The sequence below is a fragment of the Hemiscyllium ocellatum genome, chromosome 12 (assembly GCF_020745735.1).
Source record: "Hemiscyllium ocellatum isolate sHemOce1 chromosome 12, sHemOce1.pat.X.cur, whole genome shotgun sequence".
Lineage (NCBI taxonomy): Eukaryota > Metazoa > Chordata > Chondrichthyes > Orectolobiformes > Hemiscylliidae > Hemiscyllium > Hemiscyllium ocellatum.
In genome coordinates, this window is record NC_083412.1 from 50,995,309 (window position 1) to 51,016,298 (window position 20,990).

At 41.2% G+C, this 20,990-nt stretch overlaps 1 protein-coding gene across 3 annotated transcripts in view; it reads left to right on the forward strand.

The window, feature by feature from the left end:
* Positions 1–20,990, forward strand: part of epha6 (eph receptor A6) — a 695,738-nt gene that overhangs the window by 634,595 nt on the left and 40,153 nt on the right. For all 3 annotated transcript variants that reach the window (XM_060833528.1, XM_060833529.1, XM_060833530.1), the window contains 2 exons: positions 6,081–6,142; positions 13,437–13,646. In XM_060833528.1, coding sequence (XP_060689511.1) covers positions 6,081–6,142; positions 13,437–13,646 — 272 coding nt within the window. The remainder of the gene's footprint in view (positions 1–6,080; positions 6,143–13,436; positions 13,647–20,990) is intronic.

Sequence of the window (20,990 nt, forward strand, 5' to 3'; positions counted from 1 at the left end):
TCCTGTTCTTCCCACCCTTTTACTAATTAGATATACCTATGCAAGACTTTAGGATTTACTTTTATGTTAGCTTCCAGTTTCTTATCATTTCTTTCTGCTTCTCTTATTTGCTCTGCCACATCCCCTCTGAAATTTTAATACTGAGCCTAATTCTTACCTGACATCTATCATCAGCGCACTTTTTCTATTTCATCTTAATCACTATCTCTTTCATGATGCAAGGAGCTCTGGATTTTTATTCTAAGTTTCTTTTTATGGAAGTATAGCCTGACTGTACAGACAGGTATTTTTTTCAAAGGTAACCCATTGTTTAGTTACAATCTTGCCTTTGATACTAGTTACCTTTGGCAGTTCCATTCTTGCCCCACTGACGTTGATTTTGCCACTGTTAATTATTTTCACCCAAAATAGCTTCCTTAACCTGATAATACAAGGTGACAAAGGGGCTATGGTTTGAAAGCTTGTGATTTCAAATATACCTGTTGGACTATTACCTGGTGTAATGTGATTTCTGACTTATAAAACAGTGTTTACATTTCTATAAACTGTTCCCCAACTAAAACTTAATCCACTTGAATCAACTGATTCCAAGAAACAATTACAGCAATGCTTCCTTGCCAGTGGAAATTGCCATTCTTTTCCTATCATGTTGCAGAAAATTTTCCTAAACATATTCAGGAAACTCTTAAAAACCAAAAGAATATCAACAGAAACTGCGGGAAAAGCTCAGCAAGTCTGGCAGCATCTGTAGAGAGAAATCAAAGTTAGCATTTTGTGTCGAGTGACCCTTCATCAGAACTGCTCTGCAAGTTGGGTCCTGAAATATATTTCCCTGCCACTGCAGTTGGAATAACCTGCAGTTGATGCAACTAGGTTCACACTTTTTTTGTCAGAGGTGTAGCATTTGCAATTCTCCAGTTCTTCAACATCATCACAAGTCGAAGGAAGATTAGGAAATCGTCCTACTGCCTTATCAAATTGAAGTGAAGACTACCTGTTCTTCTCAATATCTCCTCCTTCACACCAGTTTGTATGTACTGACTACAATGAGGAATGTAATCGTACTTGTTTATGTTCCTTACTTATTGCAGATAGATTATTTCTTTGTCCCATCTAAGACAACTGCTCTCTCCAAACTAGAAATGACTTTCAGACACCACACTCAAGAACAGTAACAAAGTCAACAGTTTTCAACTTGGAGATCTACCAATCTTCTAAGACTGCAGAGAATATATTTGTGAAAATTGACCACTTGAATTAATATAGTCAGAGACTTTTGAGGGGAGATGAGCCAGTGGGAAAAGTATATATATATACATGAATGTATAGATATATTAATAATGGAAACAAGCTTTAGGGGACATGTATAGTGGTCTAAGATTATGAAAAGTGTAATGTTAAGGAGTGCCTGAAGTACTCTCATTGGTGTACTGGGAGAACAATTCAGGATCTCGAGGGAGAGGAAAACCCACCCCCTGGGTCTCCATCTCTGTCTCTGTAATGATGTCTATCATAGTAAAATAACATTTGCCTAATCCCGGGTTTATTACTATGGTGACTGAAACAAGGATGACAACACTCAATATTAATTAGCGAGTTTTGAGAAGATTTGTAGCTCAGGTTGAGGTTCTGGATGTAGGTTTGTTCGCTGAGCTGGAACGTTCATTTTTGTTTGAAAAGGAACCTTCCAATTTAGCGAGCAAACCTACATCCAGAACTAAATATAAATGGTTCCACAGGCCTGGTCTAAATAATTGGGACCAACTGGTGATGCTGTTCAAGACTTCACAGGAAGCCAAACTCAGACTACTTGCTTTGTTGGCATTCCCAAGAGAGAAGAATGAATTAAGAATAGGATGGGGCATTGATGATTGTGATTCTGTGTTATAGGGGAGCACTGCTGTTGATCTGCTTCAATAGAAAAGTTATTACTAGAAGCCAACAAAAAAGATATCCATTGTTGGCAGCCACAGAGATCGCTGGAGAATTCTGTCCTAACGGTTTATCTACTCATTATTGCTGATATCTAAAAGGGTTACTTTACTTCCTGATGAAGGGCTCTGGCCCGAAACGTCGAATTTCCTGTTCCTTGGATGCTGCCTAACCTGCTGTGCTTTAACCAGCAACACATTTTCAGCTACTTTAATAGATGTAAGACCCACTAATTTGAATTTGTTACTGAATGGTTTAGAATTCTGGCTGATATTAGTGCATAATCTTTGATCAGTTTTTCTGCAAATATTAACACAGTAAATCACACTGTCCTTCTCTGATGCCTTCCCTCCATTTTCCACATGAGGGTGACCGCTGTTCCCAGCTTCCACCTTTAACCATCCCATTGAAACTGCAGCTCTCCCTGCCATGGTTGTGTCCCCTTCCTCATTGACACTCCAGTCCTTGATAACATCATCTACAAGCAAGATTCTACGTCTGCCTGTAAACTGACAACAGTGAGCTCTATCACAGATCAACTGAGGAAGGCAATTTACCAGCACAACATCATTAGAATTTAATACAAGTGACTCCTGTATTTTCTATGAAACATGAATGCTTTCGAGGTAGTGGCTGAGAAAGGAACAGGTTTGGAAATCAGAGTTAGCAGCTGAAGTAATTCAGCACACAGATGGGAATAGTACCCTATGTGAGAAAAGATTCAGGAAACAGGGCAGTGACAAAATATTGAACAGAATTATAACGTAAATACAGAAGCATGAGAATGATGTTGTGTTCTGTCTCATAGCCAATATGTCAGTGTACCTTTAAGAGATATGCTCATGATAGCATCATTGTATGACTGAGTATGTAAAGATCTTATTCTGTACCCTAGTCAGGGGATCATTTGAAGCAGAACATGTTGCTGGAAGCATGTTGCTCAATGCCTCTCTGATATAATCTAATAAACTAAGGTTAGGCTAGACATTTATGTGCCTGAGCATGTAATGTTTATACATATTTGTCCACTGTAATAAATACCTGCTAGATTCTTCTACACCATAATATTCATGCCCATTTTCATATGTTGCAGAAAACAACCTAAGCATTGCTGAATTAGGAAAAATAGCCCATTGGAAGTAAAATCACATCAAATGACATTCAGAGTGTGGTCCAGGAAGCAGAGATTCACAGTTCTTCATAAGCAGTCAGATCAGAGATCATCAAATGTAGGTGGAGGTTAGCCAGTGAGGTCAGTATAGCAGCAGAATGACTGATTTATAGATGATGTTAAGATGAGCTTTGCCATGTTGTAGGTAGAAGGCAGAGGCCGCTGCAGAGGAAGCTGGGAGATGAGGTGGGGAAAGGAGGAGAAAGGGCTCAGCTCCTATCAGATGAGCTCAGTAGGATTGGCCTCCATGTGCTCTACAGTATGATCATCCTCATTCTGACTGCATTGCTTCTTCTCTGCAATGTTTCTTATCACTGGAGATAAGTACCTGCTAGTTCTCAGATTTCACTGATTATAATATTTATAAAGAGAAATAAAAGCTTAGAAGCTGTTTAATAACATAAGCATGAACTGAAAGATGAAAGTAAAAGAAACCCTACCCTAAGGGATAATAGACATCTATACGAATTTAATGCCATTTGCAATGACATTATTTTCAGCTGCTGTGTCCTAGATTAGACTCCAAAATCCCTTGCTGCAAAAGAAAATGTAACAGCTGATGTCCAAATACTACTTGTGTACTTATTGATGTCCCAATTTCAATTAATTAAAAGCAGTAGTTTTTTTAAAACTTTTTCTTTATTTGGAGCATGTTGGTCTACCAAGCAGCTTTTCAAATTACATTTATGTTGTGGTTGGCTGCAGGTGGTACATGGACCATTGCATAGAAATAGCACAGTGAAGTGAGACAAGGGAATTCAAAGTCTTATATAACACAACAGATTTATCTGACATCAGGAGAGCTTTATCAATTACTGTCAATTGCATTAATATTTGATGCATGCAAGGCACTGCTTAAAACCTGAGCCTTTTTCTAACAAGCAAGAGATGGCTGTGAATATTAAGAAGTATAGCTCTATTTAAAGCATATGGTGCATATTTTTACATAAAGAAGGACAAGTGCACTCAGGATTCAGTTCTATAATTTCCACAGCAACCTGTTCAAAAATTACATATTCTGAAGTTTTTGTTTGTGGTTTGAATACAAGTTGCCAGAGAATCATTTATGCTATACTTGAGATAGTAAACAAAAAAAGTGGCTGTCAATTGTTAGCCTTCAGATTTCTGGAGTTATGTCAATTCCAGTGACTATTGAAGACCGTGATGAAGAGAAGTATTTTTTCAGAGTGTGATAAATCTTCGGAATTCTTTTATGTCAGAGCGAAGCAGTGGCTATGTCATTGAATATATTCAAGACCAGTATTCTTGAACAGCAAAAAACATCAGGTGCTATGGAAACAGGCAGACATGTAGAATTCAGGCAAGATCAGACCAGCCATGATCTTATTAAATGATGGAGCAGGCTCAAGGTGCCAAATGGCCTATTCTAGTTCCCACATTCTCACATGTACAAACTTGTATACTTACCACATGATTATCCTTCTCACCAATAAAGTATTAGACAAGAGCATAGAGATATGCAGATCTCACACTTACATGCAGTGAGATTAATGTTAAATTGTGATTGATAGGTCCTGGAAATTTATGGTCATCCATTGTAGAAAATACTGATGAATGTTAGGCTCCTGCCTGCAAGTGGTTCCACTTAATGGTTTTCCATTATATCTTGTAAAGAAAGCAGCCTCTTAGTTGTCTGTTTCCTTCTTTCCTGTTCATTCAGTGTATGAGGAAGTCAGTACATTATCTGAAATGAACCATTGGGCAGACCTGGACCACACTAGGAAGGACCAAGCCAAGAGATTTTATCGGAAAAAAAATTGCTTCCTTGTACAGATACCCTACGCAGGATTTTCCTTTGCACTGTGCTGTGTCAATTACAAGGTCTGACCCCTGATCCATGTCCAAAGTAGTCACCAAACTTCAATTATGCTGGGATTAGTTAGTGCATGAGCAGTGGGTGCACAGTTAAGGATGGCACCAGGAGGCAGCCTCAATTTCCACAATGCTGCAGCAAGCTGACTGGAAAACTCCAGATATTTTCTAATTTATTGTTTCAAATGGCTTATGAATTCTGGTTAATTAAACAGAGCATCTCAAAAGATTACTCCTTCCAGGTAGGACATCAGAAGTTGTTCAACTTCTTGAATATTCCATTTCACAATGCGTTAGATTTCCTTCTTGCTCCATATTTAAGTTCAACTTGTCAACACTGATTGCTTTGACTTTACGTCTTTGGCTTTGGTCTTACCTGACCTCTTAATTGTCTTATCAATCCCACTTCTGCTTGGGGGTAGTTAGCTGCTCTAATGTTGAGCTAGCTTCCATGAGAATGGCATGGGTGGGACAGTGCCAGGAACCAGCTTGCTGACTAGTGGCACAAAATAAGCCAACTGTTCACCTCAGTTTTCACCCCCAATATCAGAACCAACATCCTAGCCCAAAAGTGATGTGGCTGGGATTTGGGCAGTGTGTTAGAAGTGGTGCTTGTTGCCCAAGTTAAACTCATTGATTAATAATGTTCAAGTATTTGAACAAGGCATAAGAACAAGGCCACTCAGTCCTTTAAGCCTGCTCTACCATTGAGTCAGATCATGGCTGATCTGACTTTCAGCTCAACTCTACACTCCATCATACCCCCACGAACCTTTCATCTCCTTGGTTATCAAAAATCTAACTACCTCTGCCTTAAAAATAGTTGAAGATTCTGCATCCATTGCCTTGGAGAAAGGGAATTCCAAAGAGTCTGAACTCTTATTTTTAAACTCTAACCCTTGGTTCTAAATTCTTCCACTAGAGGAAACATTATTTTAAAGGTCACCAGATCAAGTCCCCTCAGGATCTCAAATATTTGACCATGTATCACATTCTCTAATAATTAAAGCAGGTTTTTTTTAAGTAAATCGGTCTGCAGTTTGGTCAATTTCTTGGCACTTAAGCTTTCAATCCTATAATCGTGTCTCCAGAGCAATGTGTGCTTTATGTGATGTTCTACTTATTTTTTTGTTCATGTCCGTAGGTCGGCCAGTGATGATAGTGGTTGAATATATGGAAAATGGATCCCTGGACTCATTTCTGAGGGTAAGACAGTTGATACGCTTAAAATATGTACAATAAATTATTTGTTGGACGTAAATTTTTAGGTGCTGTTCCACATGTTGTCAAATGCACAAATTATTCAACTGTCGTATTTTTCTTATTGCAAGACATAACAAATGAGGTGACACATGAATGTAATTATTAAAGCTTTGTGGCTTTAAAATAATGTGCTTTAAGAAATTGGTAATCAAATGCACGTATTAATTTAGTGTTTTCATAGATGCACATTAAATGCCTTAAAGACAAATGTCTGGTTACTGTTAGTAATGTAGGCCTCTAAGGCTGGTAGTGAGCCTGACTGTAGCAGCCTTGATTTATAACATTGACACCACCATTTCACAGGGCAATCTTTATCTATTGTGAACGGAAAGGCCCACTTCTGATCTTGTCCCATGTAATAGGTTTGATGGTTTTCCTTTCAATAAAAATTTAACATTACAAGCACAAAAAATAGTGTTGTAACTATTTGCCCTGCTGCAAGTTCGTTAAGCAGGTTTACATAACTGAGCAGCTGACAAGGCACCTCATCTAACTGCTGTACACACTGGACATAATATCTGAATCATTAATTTCAATGGACAATAATAATCATTTGCACTGTGTATCCTGATTTTATATTTTCACTGTCATTGACAAAGCCCCATTCCAGCAATGGCACATAAAAGGATCATCATACAATCTTGCACGAAATATATTTGTTCCATCTTTGTGATGATCTAAACCTTAGTGGAAATTCCAAAAGCAGTAAGAATAAGGGAGTAATTTCTTCATGTGTCTAGTCAGGCTACATTGATTTCCTGGGAGAAGATAGTGTTCTTGGTCCCATTTTGTGGAGCCCACATAGGTTTCTTCAGAGATGAACATACAAGTTGGGCATGTAAGAGCCCTCACTGCTGCCTGCTGTTGAGGAATTGATGTAGATATGAGGAGGAAGCAATCTTTTAAGAATACTTTTCAGCTATACCTGAAGGCATAAAGGTGAGTAAAGATGGTGCTGAGGATTGGAATTGTGCATTGAGTAATTGGAAAGTGGCATCTAGGAAATGTATGGGGTGACATTCTTCCTTGGAGACAATAAAAAACTAGAAGAAGGTTTGAGCAAAAGGTGAGAAGAATGGCCCAAAGCTTCTGATTTCATTTGGAACAGATCCAACTGATGGTTAACCTATTGAAGATTAATCATGTACCGAGTAGTGATTTTTTAAGGTTAAGCTTCTTATCTAGCCTTCCCTAATTTCCTCTATCATGGGAAAATTATTAGGAATCTGCACAATTCAGAATCAGCCCTTTTAAGGCATTAACTGTTGTCACTCAGTAAGTGAAATGTTTGAATTTCCCAAGACCAGTTTTCTTCCAAGAGAGGGTAAGTGTGTAATGGCTGGTAGGTAATGGAGGCATTAATTGCCAGGTGGGTGATGGGATATTTTGCCAGATGGATGAGAGGCTAGGGTGCCAAGTGCACAAAGGTGTAGGGTGCCAGATGAGTGTATGAGAGGTTAGGGTGGCAGATGGGGAAGAGAATAGGTTGCCAGATGGGTGAGGGTTTTGTTGCCATGTGAGTACATAGAGGGTTTAGGGTGATAGTTGAGTGAAGGATAGCTGAGGGTTGAGGGGTATAAGTAGCAGGTAAGTGAATGAAAGGGTAAAATGAACCAAATGTTGGGGCAGTCAAGTGTCTGGGAGCTGGAAGGTTGTGAGTGGTCATCCAGGCATGTGGGTGTCTGGGTGAGTAATTGAGAAATCAGCTTCATGATTAGCCAGTATTGAAATAGATTTTAATTCCTTTAACTTTTCATGGCTTACTGTTAAGTTAATTACATGGAACTCTCCAAATTTCCTGACTGTGGATTGTGGGAACTTCTCAGAGAATTCAAGGCACTGGGTAATTCGCCCATCAAATGTTTCTGTTACTTTTGCAGGCAACTACCATGTAGCCAGAATGTTAGGACCTTTGAACAATCTCATTATTCATCTCTTGGTATATTCTGGTTAGCTGAGCTGATGTTTTCATGTGGAGCTCTGAGAAATAGTTTCTGTAGCATTAGGTCTGTGTGAACAGGAATAGGTTATTCATTATCGACAACTTTTTCTGCCATTGCATAGATTATGGTTGATCTCTACCTGAAGTCTAATTACTCACCTTTTTCCATATCCCTGCATGTATAACCGAACAAAAATAGATCAATTTCAGATGTTTAACGTTTTAACACTCTTAATAATAATAATGTTATGATTAGCATTTTTGAAAAAGCATTAAATGTTTTGAAATGTAATGAATTGGAGGACTCTTAGTATTGATTCCAATTTTTCAGCTATATTTAGAGTCATAGAGATGTACAGCATGGAAACAGATCCCTCAGTCCAACCCGTCCATGCCGACCAGATATCCCAACCCAATCTAGTCCCACCTACCAGCACCCGGCCTATATCCCTCCAAACCTCTTCCTATTCATATACCCATCCAAATGCCTCTTAAATGTTACAATTGTACCAGCCTCCACCACTTCCTCTGGCAGCTCATTCCATACCCGTACCACCCTCTGTGTGAAAAAGTTGCCCTTTAGGGTTCTTCTAAATCTTCCCCCTCTCACCCTAAACCTATGCCCTCAAATTCTGGACTCCCTGACCCCAGAGAAAAGACTTTGTCTATTTATCCTATCCATGCCCCTCATAATTTTATAAACCTCTATAAGGTCACCCCTCAGCTTCCGAAGCTCCAGGGAAAACACGCCCAGTCTGTTCAGCTTCTCCCTGTAGCTCAAAACCTCCAACCCTGGCAAAATCCTTGTAAGTCTTTTCTGAACCCTTTCAAGTTTCACAACATCTTTCCGATAGGAAGGAGACAATAATTGCATGCAATATTCCAACAGTGGCCTAACCAATGTCCTGTACAGCCGCAAAATGACCTCCCAACTCCTGTACTTAATACTCTGACCAATAAAGGAAAGCATACCAAACGCCTTCTTCACTATCCTATTCACCTGCGACGCCACTTTCAAGGAGCTATGAACCTGAATTCCAAGGTCTCTTTGTTCAGCAACACTCCGTAGGACCTTACTATCAAGTGTATAAGTCCTGCTAAGATTTGCTTTCCCAAAATGCAGCACCTCGCATTTATCTGAATTAAACTCCATCTGCCACTTCTCAGCCCATTGGCCCACCTGGTCCAGATTCTGTTGTAATCCGAGTTAACCCTCTTCGCTGTCCACTACCCCTCCAATTTTGGTGTCATCCGCAAACTTACTAACTGCACCTTTTATGCTCACATCCAAATCATTTATGTAAATGACAAAAAGTAGAGGACCCAGCACCGATCCTTCTGGAACTCAACTAATCACAGGCCTCCAGTCTGAAAAAACAACCCTCCACCACCACCCTCTGTCTTCTACTTTTGAGCCAGTTTTGTATCCAAATGACTAGTTCTCCCTGTATTCCATAAGATCTAACCTTGCTAATCAGTCTCCCATTGGGAACCTTGTCGAACACCTTAATGAAGTCCATATAGATCATATCTACCGCTCTGCCCTCATCAATCCTCTTTGTTACTTCTTGAAAAAAACTCAACCAAGTTTGTGAGACATGATTTCCCCCGCACAAAGCCATGTTGACTATCCCTAATCAGTCCTTGTCTTTCCAAATACACGTACATCCTGCCCCTCAGGATTCCCTCCAACAACTTGCCCACCACTGAGGTCAGGCTCACTGGTCTATAGTTCCCTGGCTTGTCTTTACTCCCCTTCATAAACAGTGGCACCACGTTAGCCAATCTCCAGTCTTCTGGCACCTCACCTGTGACTATCGATGATACAAATATCTCAGCAAAAGGCCCAGCAATCATTTCTCTAGCTTCCCACAAAGTTCTCGGGTACACCTGATCAGGTCCTGGGGATTTATCCACCTATAACCGTTTCAAGACATCCAGCACTTCCTCCTCTGTAATCTGGACATTTTGCAAGATTTCACCATCTATTTCCCTACATTCTATATCTTCCATATCCTTTTCCACAGTAAGTACTGATGCAAAATATTCATTTAGTATCTCCCCCATTTTCTGTGGCTCTACACAAAGGCTGCTTTGCTGATCTTTGAGGGGCCCTATTCTCTTCCTAGTTACTCTTTTCTCCTTAATATATTTGTAAAAGCCCTTTGGATTCTCCTTAATTCTATTTGCCAATGTTTTCTCATGTCCCCGTTTTGCCCTCCTGATTTCCCTCTTAAGTATACTTCTACTTCCTTATACTTTTCTAAGGATTCACTCGATCTATCCTGTCTATACCTGACATATGCTTCCTTCTTTTCCTTAACCAAACACTCAATTTCTTTAGTCATCCAGCATTCCCTATATCTACCAGCCTTCCTTTTCACCCTGACAGGAATATGCTTTCTCTGGATTCTCGTTATCTCATTTCTGAAGGCTTCCCATTTTTCAGCCGTCCCTTTACCTGTGAACATCTGCCTCGAATCAGCTTTCAAAAGTTCTTGCCTAATACTGTCAAAATTGGCCTCTCTCCAATTTAGACCTTCAACGTTTAGATCTGGCCTACCCTTTTCCATCACGATTTTAAAATGAATAGAATTATGGTCGCTGGCCCCAAAGTGCACCCCCACGACCGCTCAGTCACTTGCCCTGCCTTATTTCCCAAGAGCAGGTCAAGTTTTGCACCTTCTCTAGTAGGTACATCCACATACTGAATCAGAAAATTGTCTTGTACACACTTAAGAAATGCCTCTCCATCTAAACCTTTAACACTGTGGCAGTCGCAGTTGATGTTTGGAAAGTTAAAATCCCCTACCATAACTACCCTATTATTCTTACAGATAGCTGAGATCTCCTTACAAGTTTGTTTCTCAATTTCCCTCTGACTATTAGAGGGTCTATAATACAATCCCAATAAAGATGGTCATCCCTTTCTTATTTCTCAGTTCCATCCAAATAACTTCCCTGGATGTATTTCCAGGAATATCCTCCCTCAGCACAGCTGTAATGCTATCCCTTATCAAAAATGCCACTCCCCCTCCTCTCTTGCCTCCCTTTCTATCCTTCCTGTAGCATTTGTATCCTGGAACATTAAGCTGCCAGTCCTGCCCATCCCTGAGCCATGTTTCCGTAATTGCTATGATATCCCAGTCCCATGTTCCTAACCATGCCCTGAGTTCATCTGCCTTCCCTGTTAGGCCCCTTGCATTGACATAAATGCAGTTTAATTTACTAGTCCTAACTTGTCCCTGACTGTTTGACTCATTTCTGTTCTCAACTGTACCAGTCTCAGATCGATCTCTTTCCTCACTATCTCCCTGGGTCCCACCCCTCCACCTTACTAGTTTAAATCCCCCCAAGCAGCTGTAGCAAATTTCCCTGCCAGTATATTAGTCCCCTTCCAATTTAGGTGCAATCTGTCCTTCTTGTAGAGGTCACTTCTACCCCAAAAGAGATTCCAGTGATCCAAAAATGTGAATCCTTCTCCCATACACAAACTCCTCAGCCATGCATTCATCTGCTGTATCCTCCTATTCCTGCCCTCACTAGCTTGTCGCACTTGAAGACCTCCTTTTTAAATTTCTGCCTAACTCTCTGTAATCTCCCTTCCGAATCTCAACCTTTTCCCTTCCTATATAGTTGGTTCCAAAGTGGACAATGACCCTCCTGCTGGCCGCTCTCCCCCATGAGAACATTCTGCACCCTCTCTGAGACTTCCTTGATCCTGGCACCAGGGAAACAACACACCATTTTCTTTGTCTCTGCTGGCCACAGAAATGTCTGTCTGTACCTTGGACTACAGAATCCCTTAACACAATTGACCTCTTGGAAGCTGATGTACCCCTCGTTGCATTAGAGCCATTCTCAATACCAGGAACTTGGCTGTTTGTGCTACATTCCCCTGTGAATCCATCACCCCCTACATTTTCCAAAACAGCATACCTGTTTGAAATGGACATATCCACAAAAGTCTCCTGCCCTAGGTGCTGATCTCTCTTACCCTTCCTGGAGTCAACCCATCTATGTGACTGTATCTGAGACTTTCCCCCCTTCCTATAACTGCCATCTATCACGTACTGTTGCTGTTGCAAATTCCTCATCGCTTCTATATGTCTCTCCAACCGATCCACTCGATCTGAGATCTTACATATCACTGCAAAGGCCATTTTTGCTCCTTCACAATCTACAGACCCAGAAAATAACACTGTCTTATTCCTCTACAAAACACTGCACCAGGTTAAATTAAGAGCTGTGGCTTACACTTTAAATTTAATCAAGAGACTTATCTCTAAAAACATATAATCAAGAAAGAACCCACTGTACTCACCACTGCAGCCTTTCTCTTGGATAGACTTAAAACAACAATTAACTTATCTGATTCTGTGTTGTGAACTTCGCCCAAACCAGTTCCTCCAAGATTGGTTGTGAATTCCACTGTTTGTTCATTTTCCCAGATGCACTCCGATGTCCAGCGACACATGAATTCAAAAACAGCAAAGGCAGTAACTGTGCAGGTTTTCTCTCTCCCTCCCGCACTGTCCTTACCATGTGCTTCCTTTGTCTCCTCTTCTCCCTTTTAAAACTGCTTTTTTTTTACTTTCTTTTCCAAAATTCCAAAACAATGCAACAGCGTATAAAACAGTAATTGCTGCTCCTCGAATTCGAGGAAATCACCTCCAGCACCTGGGCCAGAGTGAAGTTTAGGGCCTTTCAATGACACTGTGAACTAGCTAGTTTATTAATGAACAGAAATTAGCCTTCTAATTGTTCCACTTCATCTCAACACTGCTTATGCATTCTGTTGTGACATTAAAAATACATTGCAAGCCCAACCCTGTGTAAAATGATTAAAATCCCTCTAAGTCATTTCTGGGGCGGGTGTGCATTTCTGAGCCATGCAAATGCACAGATTGATCTTCTCACTTGAAATAAAATGTTAGTCTCTGTGTGTGGAAATAAGAAACAAAATAAAAAAAGAAATACATGAATAAAATAGCCAAAAAAGAATTTAAGTATTCACATCATGAAATGTGCTAAACGTATTGAGTAAATTCCAAAAATTTAATAATGGATTGGAGAACATTGGATTAGAGAGAAAAATTATGTAATTATTCTGACTATATGATTATTATGATGTTGTGATTTGGTAATCCCTTATGTATTGTTAAACAGTTACTTAAAATTACATATAATACAACAGAAGAATTAGAATGGAATTGCTTCAACCATTAATTGCATAAAAATTTAGTCAAATAAGTTGTTTGTGTTTGATGAATCATTCTATGTTGTATTATGCAGAAACATGATGGACATTTCACAGTCATTCAGCTAGTGGGAATGCTTCGTGGGATAGCATCTGGCATGAAATACCTGTCTGACATGGGCTATGTACACCGTGACTTGGCTGCTCGTAATATCCTTGTCAATAGTAACCTTGTCTGTAAAGTATCAGACTTTGGTCTTTCTAGAGTGCTTGAAGATGACCCTGAAGCTGCATACACTACAACAGTAAGTCAGACATCTGTCAAACTTTGTTATGAATGAATGTACATACAGTATCAGTCTAATAATAATCATCTAAATGTGTTTGTTTAAATACAGTCAAAGTTATTAATTATTATAGTTCTGTGGGTTAAATATATTTAAACCGCTGAATATGTACATCAAAATTAATTTGGAAGTACAAAAATGTTCATCAATACAGTTGCTGATAGTTTAAATTAAGTTTGTTTCATTATCAATTTAAATCTCCAGAATGTGTTTCAAATAAGATGTTACACATATAATCATGAATAGCAAACAGCAGTGCAATCATCTCCAGTTCAATTTTTGGAATATGTCCAGTTCAATAGATCTCCAGGCACATATGGTTGTCCTCTTTTCTGTGTGGGATAACATCTGTATATTTGTTCCATAATCTGCCATTCATAATAATTGTGATGAATTGCTCTCCTCTGAAGTTTGTCACAGACTGGAACATAAGGCAGAGGCTGATCAGCAACATCAAATGCAGAGAACAGGGACGTTTACATTGGCATCAGCATGCCAAGATCTGTCAGATCTTTGTTGTGAAGACGTTGCTACTTCAGGGCAAAAGCTATTTCTTACTAGATCCAAAGATAGAAATCAATACAATATAAAAATGGGCAGAATCTTATAGGGGCCTAGACAACATGCCCTATTGATAGGATTTGTGACAGAATCACACGAAAGGTCCAGGAAGGACTATTTCGATGGCAGGGTCTCGCTGCATCTTTTATGCATCTCTGAACAGCTTGGCCCATTTCTCACTTGGTAAAAGTGAGTGACCAATTAAGGGGGATATAAACTTGTTAAACAGCTTATTACTGCCTCAACTCACTTCATTAATAGCATAGTAAATTAGAATAGAGTAGCAATATATTGTCACTTGAATTTACGAAAATATTGTGGGATGTGTGTAAGTCGCCACAATTCAGCACCATTTTAATTACAGAAATTATAAAAAGAAATAACTGAGATAAACTTAGAACAAAGTTCATCTTCTGTTTCTTCCGCGGCACCTGGGTTTGTGGAATGGCTAGGGGACACCACCACTGAATCTGTCCCTGAGGCCGCCATGGCAAGGATTTCTAGACCGGAACCACTACACTGCCACTGCCAAAGCTGACACCCAAACCACTGCAGTGCTGCTATACCAACGAGGGTCAAACTGGACCCATCAAGGTGCTAACACTGAGGCCATCACTACTCGAGTATTGAAAGGCAAAATGTGTCAGTGCAGGCTTGGAGGGCCGAAAGATCTGTTCTTGTGCTGTATTGTTTGTTGTTCTTTGTTCATTTTAGTCGCCACCCAAAGCCACCACAGTCACCAGGAATAAACTTGAACCCACCATGCTACCTCCACTAAAACTGCAACCAGGAGGAACAGACCAGACCCCCTGACCATGCAGTCCTCGATAAAGCCACGGCCACTCTGGCCAAGAGGAACGGATATCCCAATCCACCACTACCACCACAGGCCCTCGAACCGCTTTTCTCAACCCCAGCCACAAAAAAAGAAGAAAAGGTGAACTTTGATACAAAAAAGAAATGATGAAACAAAACAAAGAAAAGGCTGGCTCGGTGAGCCATACATGCATTATCAGTCTCATAATAATGGTCTAAACGTACTTGTTTAAATACAGTTGAAGTAATTAATTATTATAATTCTGTGGGTTAAATATATTTAAACTACTGAACTAAGTACATCAAAATTAATTTGTAAGTACAAAAAAATTCATTTATACAGTTATCAGCACAGAGCTCGAACATTTCCAACCCCGCCACTGCTATTTTGAATTAATTCTCAGCTTCTGATCTTGGCAAATGGGCTGAACAAGTTAGACATCAATAATTCTCGACATGGAACGTGATGCAGGTACTTGGTGACTTCAATTCACTGCTTGTTCTAATGGACAATGTTGGACACTGGGCACCATTCTCTCAGGGCCACTCTGTGGGCATCCAAGATGAGCCACACTCTGGGAACCCTCAAGATACATCTCTGAACCACTCACTTCAGCGTTGCACCTTGGGCAGTGTCGGCATCTGTCACTTTAATGTTGCCAAAAGGACACTGTGTACTCGGGGGTCGCCCAGCTCCTGGACGGACCAGGCTGCATCTCTGGGCTCCATACTTGCTCTCATAGTACTCCTGAGCTCTGAGTCTAATTGAGGGTCAAAGCATCACTGACCTGCCCAGCTCTTTAGTGTTTTTCCCCTTCAACCGGAGGTATCAGGCTCCTTTTACTTCTGTCTTGCCTTGACATTTATCACAGCCATGAAGCCAGGAAGTTTGTCATGGTTATCACCAGACTTCAGCCTTTGAACATGGGTTCCAGCTCTGTAAGTCAAGGGCATGCACCAATACCAGTCCAGGAGTTAGGATGCCTTCAGACAGCAACTTTGGGTGGTCACTGTGTCCCCATTTAGAGTGAGGAACCAAAATGTGGGCTGGTCACTAAACCTCTTGACTGTGGTGAGCTGCTTTCCTCTGGAATAAATGAGAGCCAGGTATTACAGGAGATGAAAGTGGGTGACACTGCTGTTACTGTTGGTGCAGGTGGAGACGTGCCCTGAGAGTGAGTAGACAGCACAGAGGGCATGCAGAGATAGTGCTGTTGGGGGTTGAGGTGAGTGAGAATGAGTAAGAAAGATGTTTTGAGAGTTGGTAGAGCATGAGCTTGGATGAGAGGTGAGTATAGTGCAGAGAGAGAGTGTTAAGTATCGGAGAGAAGTGTGTGGCATTTACGGTGGCTGAGTGGATATGTTGAGCTTTTTATACTGTGGTCCATCCGCCGTATGGCTTGGAATATACTGACCCAGCTGGCAAACACAGAGCAGTCTGGCATGGTCTTGTGGCCTCCATTGCTGGTCCTTGGGGGTAGAAGACTATTCACGTCTACAGCACCATGTCCAGAAGGATCTCCAAGTTCAGTATCTTTTTGTCTGTCCTCAAGGGGGCAGGCATGTATCAGAAATTGCACAGGGAAATTCCGGACAAATGGTGCTACTGTGGGTGTAAAATGGGCTTTTAAAGATGGTGCCAGCACTAGGAAAGACAGTTCATTAGAGGATATCGCTGAGTGGCTAGTTGCTCCAGGAATCTCCTGAGGCAGGCACTATCGAGACAAACCATAATACCAATGTCTCAGCACATGCCTCTTAGTGAAAATCACCTACAATGGGGACAGAGGAGCAAAAGAGGTTATCGGATCTCAAAACAGTCATCAGTGGCTTACCCTGCTACTGAGGGCTGAGCACTCTTCATCATAGAGTGAGACATGCCTCTAGCACATACTGCAGCAACTTCCAACACCCTTTCTCTCCCTTCTCATTGCATTCAGTACAGACCAGTGTTACATTTACGTGGCAGATGATGAAGAGATGGTTGTGACTCCCAATGCACCCTCGGAAGTTATGCGAGTAATGGTTTGCCTGAGGCCAGCATTGGACTTTTGTAACATAATTGGCATTTCAATGATGTTGAAGTTAGCAACAATTTGAAAGCACCAACTGCATGTTAGAAACCACTTTTTACCAGTATCTAACCCCTTGAGCACTTTCATTTTTGCTGCACATAAGAGTCCCCCATCAATCTGACACTCCTCACCCTGGGCATTGTCCCAGCCATTTTCTCATAGCACTTCACGTCTCGAGAAAGGAAAGTGATGGCAGAGAACACAGGTAGCAGTGAACACCATCAGCACTGGGCTCTGTCTGGTTACCAGGTACACCCATGCCAACCCCTCAACCCATTTACTCATTGACCTCACACTACCCTGACAGCCTGTTTCCACCCAATCCTCTCTCACCACAATGAATTTCACCTCCACTGTCCTCTGCCCTGAACCTCAGCATTTCACCTTAGTTATGCCCACTGTGCTCTTCTGTGCCCACACTGTAACAGCCACAGTGGTGGCAACTGCCAATAATCTTTCCCAAGCTTCAGCTACTATGCCCTCCAATGCGTATCACCACCCCAAACACCTTCAGTCTCACTCTATCGCTCTTGGAGTCCCCATCTCTGCAGAGGTCTCTGTTTTCCTGCCCCAGTTTTAACTCCATAGAACATAGAACAGTACAGTACAGTACAGGCTTGTTGTGCCGAACTTTTATCCTACTCTAAGATCAGACTAATCTACACGCCTTTCATTGTACTATCTTCCATGTGTTAACCCAAGAGTTGCCTAAATGCCCCTAATGTATGGGTCTTGTACTCTACTCCATTGGTGGCAATGCATTTCATGCACTCACCACTCCTTAAAGAACCTACCTCTGAAAACTCCCCTAAACCTTCCTCCAATCACCTTAAAATTATGCCCCCCCCCCCCCCATGGTAAACATTTCTGCTGTTAGGAAAACATCTCTGGCTATCTACTCCATCTATGCCTCTTAACATGTTGTACACCTCTATCAAGTCACCTTTCATCCTTCATCGCTCCAATGAGAAAAGCCCTAACTCCTTTAACCTTTTTGTCAAAAGCCATGCCCTCTAGTCCAGGCAGCATCCTGGTAAATCTCCTCTGCATCTTCTCTCAAGCTTCTGCATCCTTCCTCATAATGAGGTGACCAGAACTGAACACAATTTTCCAAGTGTGGTCTAACCAGGGCTTTTTGGAGCTGTAGCATAACGTAGCGGCTCTTAAACTTAATCCCCCTGCTAATGAAAACCAACACACCATACCCCCTTCTTAACAACCCAATCAAATTGCTGCTCCTTGGATGCTGCCTGAACTGCTGTGCTCTTCCAGCACCACTAATCCAAAATCCCATCAAATTGGGTGGCAACTTTGTGGGGTATATAGACATGGACCCCAAGATCGCTGTGTTTCTCCACACTGCCAAGAATCCTGCCTTTAACCCTGTATTCTCCATTCAACTTCAAACTTCCAAAGTGAACGATTTCACACTTTTCCAGGTTGAACTTATCAGCCCAGTTCTGCATTCTGTCAATGTCCCATTGCAACCTACAACAGCCCTCTACCAACCTTCATATCATTGGCAAACTTACTAACCCACCCTTCCACTTCCTCATCCAAATCATTTATAAAATTCACAAAGAGCAGAGATCTCGGAACTGATCCCTGTGGAACACCACTGGTCGCCGAGCTCCAGGCTGAATACTTTCCATCTACCACCACCTTCTGTCCTCCATGGGCCAAATAATTCTGCATCTGGGCAGACAGATTTCCCTGTACCACTACCAGGTTTTGAAGTGATTGCACCACTGCCCCTACAGACTCTACTTGTGCCCTCCTGAATGATCAACAGACTAGCCTTCTTGACTGTATTTGCTCCAGAGCTCTGACTGATTACAGCAAGCAGACCCTAGACATGGCTGACAAGGGCCTTCACTGACAATGTGCAGCTCACGGCTTCTTGTGATGGCCCCACAGCATTGACTGTTGCCCACTCCCCAGACTGTTGTCAGGGATATCCTCTGACTGCGACACATCTGAGTGGACAACTGATTGTGGTAATGCCCCGGATTATGTGCAGTTTGTGGCCGTGACTATCAGTATTGAAAGCTCCTGACTGAGAGAGGAGCCTTCCTCAAATGAATTATGGAATAGGCTGCACCAGTTTCCGATATGGCCATTTTGGTTGAATAAAGATGTACCTGTAGTGAGTTTGCTGCTGTCAATGATAGATTGATAGCCTGGTGTACAGCATAGCAAGATGTCAATCCCTATGGGACAGATCCCTACTGACAAGCAGCCTGTCTGTGTGACTGCACAAGAGACTGTGTCAATACTGTGTACTGACAGCCTTTAACTCTGGCTGAAGAGCCAACATACTAATGCACAACATGAAAGGCAAATAGTGGGTACTGTGACCATGCAGGTAGGCACTAAGTAAATGCTGTGCCCACAAGTGAACAGCCGTGAGATGCAGCCTTATCCATCCATGAGCTGTGTGTTTGTCTGCTGCCAAGAGTCCTCACTGCAGTCTTTCCATGCAAGTTGTTGTTGCATCCTGCATTCAAGCCTGCACTTCCTAAGCAACCTGCCGTTGTGTTGGAGAAGTTTCATGATGGTGGTGAGAAGTTACAAAAAGCTTGATGTCAATGTCCATGGACGTGGGGAGTATGTGGCTGGTGCCTGTGAATCAGGCCATTGGAAGTGATTTGGTCACATCAACCAGGAGGTCACTCAAAGCAGTAAGCTGGACCCACCAGATACTTGCTCTCATTTCCATGACATGTTTGGTAAGATAGAAAGCTGAATATTAATGAGGTGAGTTTGTCTGTTAATAAGATGTTTAACAACTAATAATCCCCTTAATTGGTCAGTCACTGCTCCCTGGTAAGGAATTCGTCTTGCCGTATGTCAGAAGCATTAAAAATGGAACAAGAGGTGCCCAACGTCGGGATGAGTCTCACTAGACTTCTCATCTGATTCTGCCACAAATCACACACAAGTGTCACTCTGACCCAGGGTGCTCCTGCCTGGTGTCTCAGCCTCTGCAGTAAGGCAGTTTTAATTATTAGTCTCTTCTTTCCTCCAATGTGAACTATCAGCAGTAACAAATTACAAATTAAAACAATCATTTGATGCTCAATGTAAAGCTATAAGTGGATTCAGTGCAAACTAGTATCAGATACATTAAGCATTCGTAAAACCAGATAATGCATTCTTTGCTTTCATTTTAAAAATTTCGACATGCCCCAATTTTTCTTCTGCACCTTTAGATTTTCTAGAAAATAGGCTCCATTTCCTTATAATGAGCCAATTATACGTGAAAGGTGTTTATAAGTTATACTCTATCAATTTTCCTTAGTCTGTATCCATCTTCTGCTATGGAATTTTCAACATGGTGCTCTGCATTACATCCATGAAGGAAACAGCATAATTACAGTTCACCCTAAAGAATATAAGAAGATAAAAGTTCAGAAGCTTGACAGCTACTGGTGACAGATTGTCTACTCTTTAGAAAATGAAACAAGGATACAGGCCTCATATTTGTCTGTTATAGGACAAGCCTCCCTGCCAGCAGTGCACTGAGATTATAGATCCATTACTCAAGTGTCTCGCTGTGTTAACTGAACACATTCATATCGTCTTTTGTTGAGTTCAAGGTTCTGTATTTGCGTGTGTGAACTCTAAAGGGCAATGCTGAAATTAGCATAAAGTGAAGATGTTCTCAGGATAGCCAAAGTTGTATTTGCAACAAAATGGTGATAAATTGGAAACTTTAATGTGATAAATGAAGTTCAGGTTCTATAATATTCAACCTGATTAAAAGCACACATCTATTTAAAATAATAGATTAACAAATGTATTAAACAACACCAAAAGAACATTATATAATCATAATAAGCAATGTATC